Source organism: Octopus bimaculoides, chromosome 21, assembly GCF_001194135.2.
Source record: "Octopus bimaculoides isolate UCB-OBI-ISO-001 chromosome 21, ASM119413v2, whole genome shotgun sequence".
Taxonomy (NCBI): Eukaryota; Metazoa; Mollusca; class Cephalopoda; order Octopoda; family Octopodidae; genus Octopus; species Octopus bimaculoides.
The window spans coordinates 3,325,349-3,326,783 of NC_069001.1; the positions used below are offsets into that span (position 1 = coordinate 3,325,349).

A 1,435-nucleotide genomic window follows, 5' to 3' on the forward strand; every position below is an offset into this window, starting at 1 on the left:
TCTCTCTCTCTCTCTCTCTCTCTCTCTCTCTCTCTCTCTCTCTCTCTTATTTCAACATCATGCAATAATTGTGTCTTCCATGAAAACATGTCTGGCCATAGAGAAATGTTATCTTGCTTGGAAACAGGTGAGAGTTGGTGACAGGAAAGGCATCAAGCCATAGAAAATCTGCCTGAGTGAATTCTATCTGACCCAAGCAAGCATGGAAATGTGGATATAACAATGATGATGATGATTATTTAGTGTGTATGTCTGCATACTATACCTGTAATTAAAAGGGTTGTCTTTGATGTAACCCTTTTTCTTCTTCATGCATGTGTAGTTGTATATGTAGGCAAAGGCCATATTCCTACCTCCCTGCATGCAGTTATTAATTATTATATCATATGATACACCAAGTGCTTATTTGTTATCACTGATATCTATCTGCTGTCTTCTTCAGTTTATCTCCTAAATATGAACTGAAATACCTTGATCCTGAGGAATCAACTGAAAGACCAGTTAGTGTTACTGACTCCAAGATGCACCTGGCTGAAGTTCTTGTTAATCAAAGAGTCACAGCAACCAACCATTTTCAAGATGTGCGATTAGTGACTGTCGATATTTCCAATTCTGGATTTAGGTAAGTTTCAAAAATATTTTTTTAATTAAATTTGCTGCAGTCAATACCATTGCTGTGAGACTTCTTTGATATTTATAGCCATCCCCAATTGTCCGTTAGAGAATGAATTATAATGGTTTTAGAGTCATGCCTATGTGGTCAAGAAGCTTGCTTCCCAATCTTGTTTTCTTGGGATTGCACCTGGTCATTTTGTCAATTATCTATGTGCCTCAGGTCTGCTCAGTCAGGGTTCATTTGGCATGGCGTGGGTGTTATACAAGAACCACTTCAACAAGAATTTATAAGAAATTTTCAATTACTTTTCAGTTATTCTCCTGGAGATGTGTTGATGGTTCAGCCTGAAAATAGTTCTGAATCTGTGCAAGAATTTATTGAATGTCTGCAGCTTGATCCAAACAAGCTTTTCATTCTGAAACAAAATGACCCTGGTAAGACATTATTTACCCTCTGTCCAGTGACAACTTTGGCCACCTTTTTGAATTCAATATCTCCACCACGTATGAACATGCTTATAAAATCAAAAACCAGTCGAGCACTCATGATCTTTCTGTGCTTCACTTATTACTGCTTTCTGTCCTCTCTTTTAACTTTTTCTACCTTTGTCCTTCATCCTTTCAGGGTCAATAAAATAAGTACCGGTTGAGCACTGGGGTCAATATAATTGACTTATCTCTTTCCTGGAAAGGGCTGACCTTGTACCAAAATTTGAAACCATTATTATTATTGTTGTTGTTGTTGTTGTTGTTGTTGTTGTTGTTGTTGTTGTTGTTGTTGTTGTTGTTGTTGTTGTTGTTGTTGTTGTTGTTGTTGTTG

At 37.1% G+C, this 1,435-nt stretch overlaps 1 protein-coding gene across 3 annotated transcripts in view; it reads left to right on the forward strand.

Moving 5' to 3' along the window:
• The window catches only part of LOC106873710 (NADPH-dependent diflavin oxidoreductase 1), a 15,498-nt gene that overhangs the window by 6,202 nt on the left and 7,861 nt on the right, over positions 1-1,435 (forward strand). For all 3 annotated transcript variants that reach the window (XM_014921223.2, XM_052975350.1, XM_014921296.1), the window contains exons 7-8: positions 443-622; positions 929-1,050. In XM_014921223.2, coding sequence (XP_014776709.1) covers positions 443-622; positions 929-1,050 — 302 coding nt within the window. The remainder of the gene's footprint in view (positions 1-442; positions 623-928; positions 1,051-1,435) is intronic.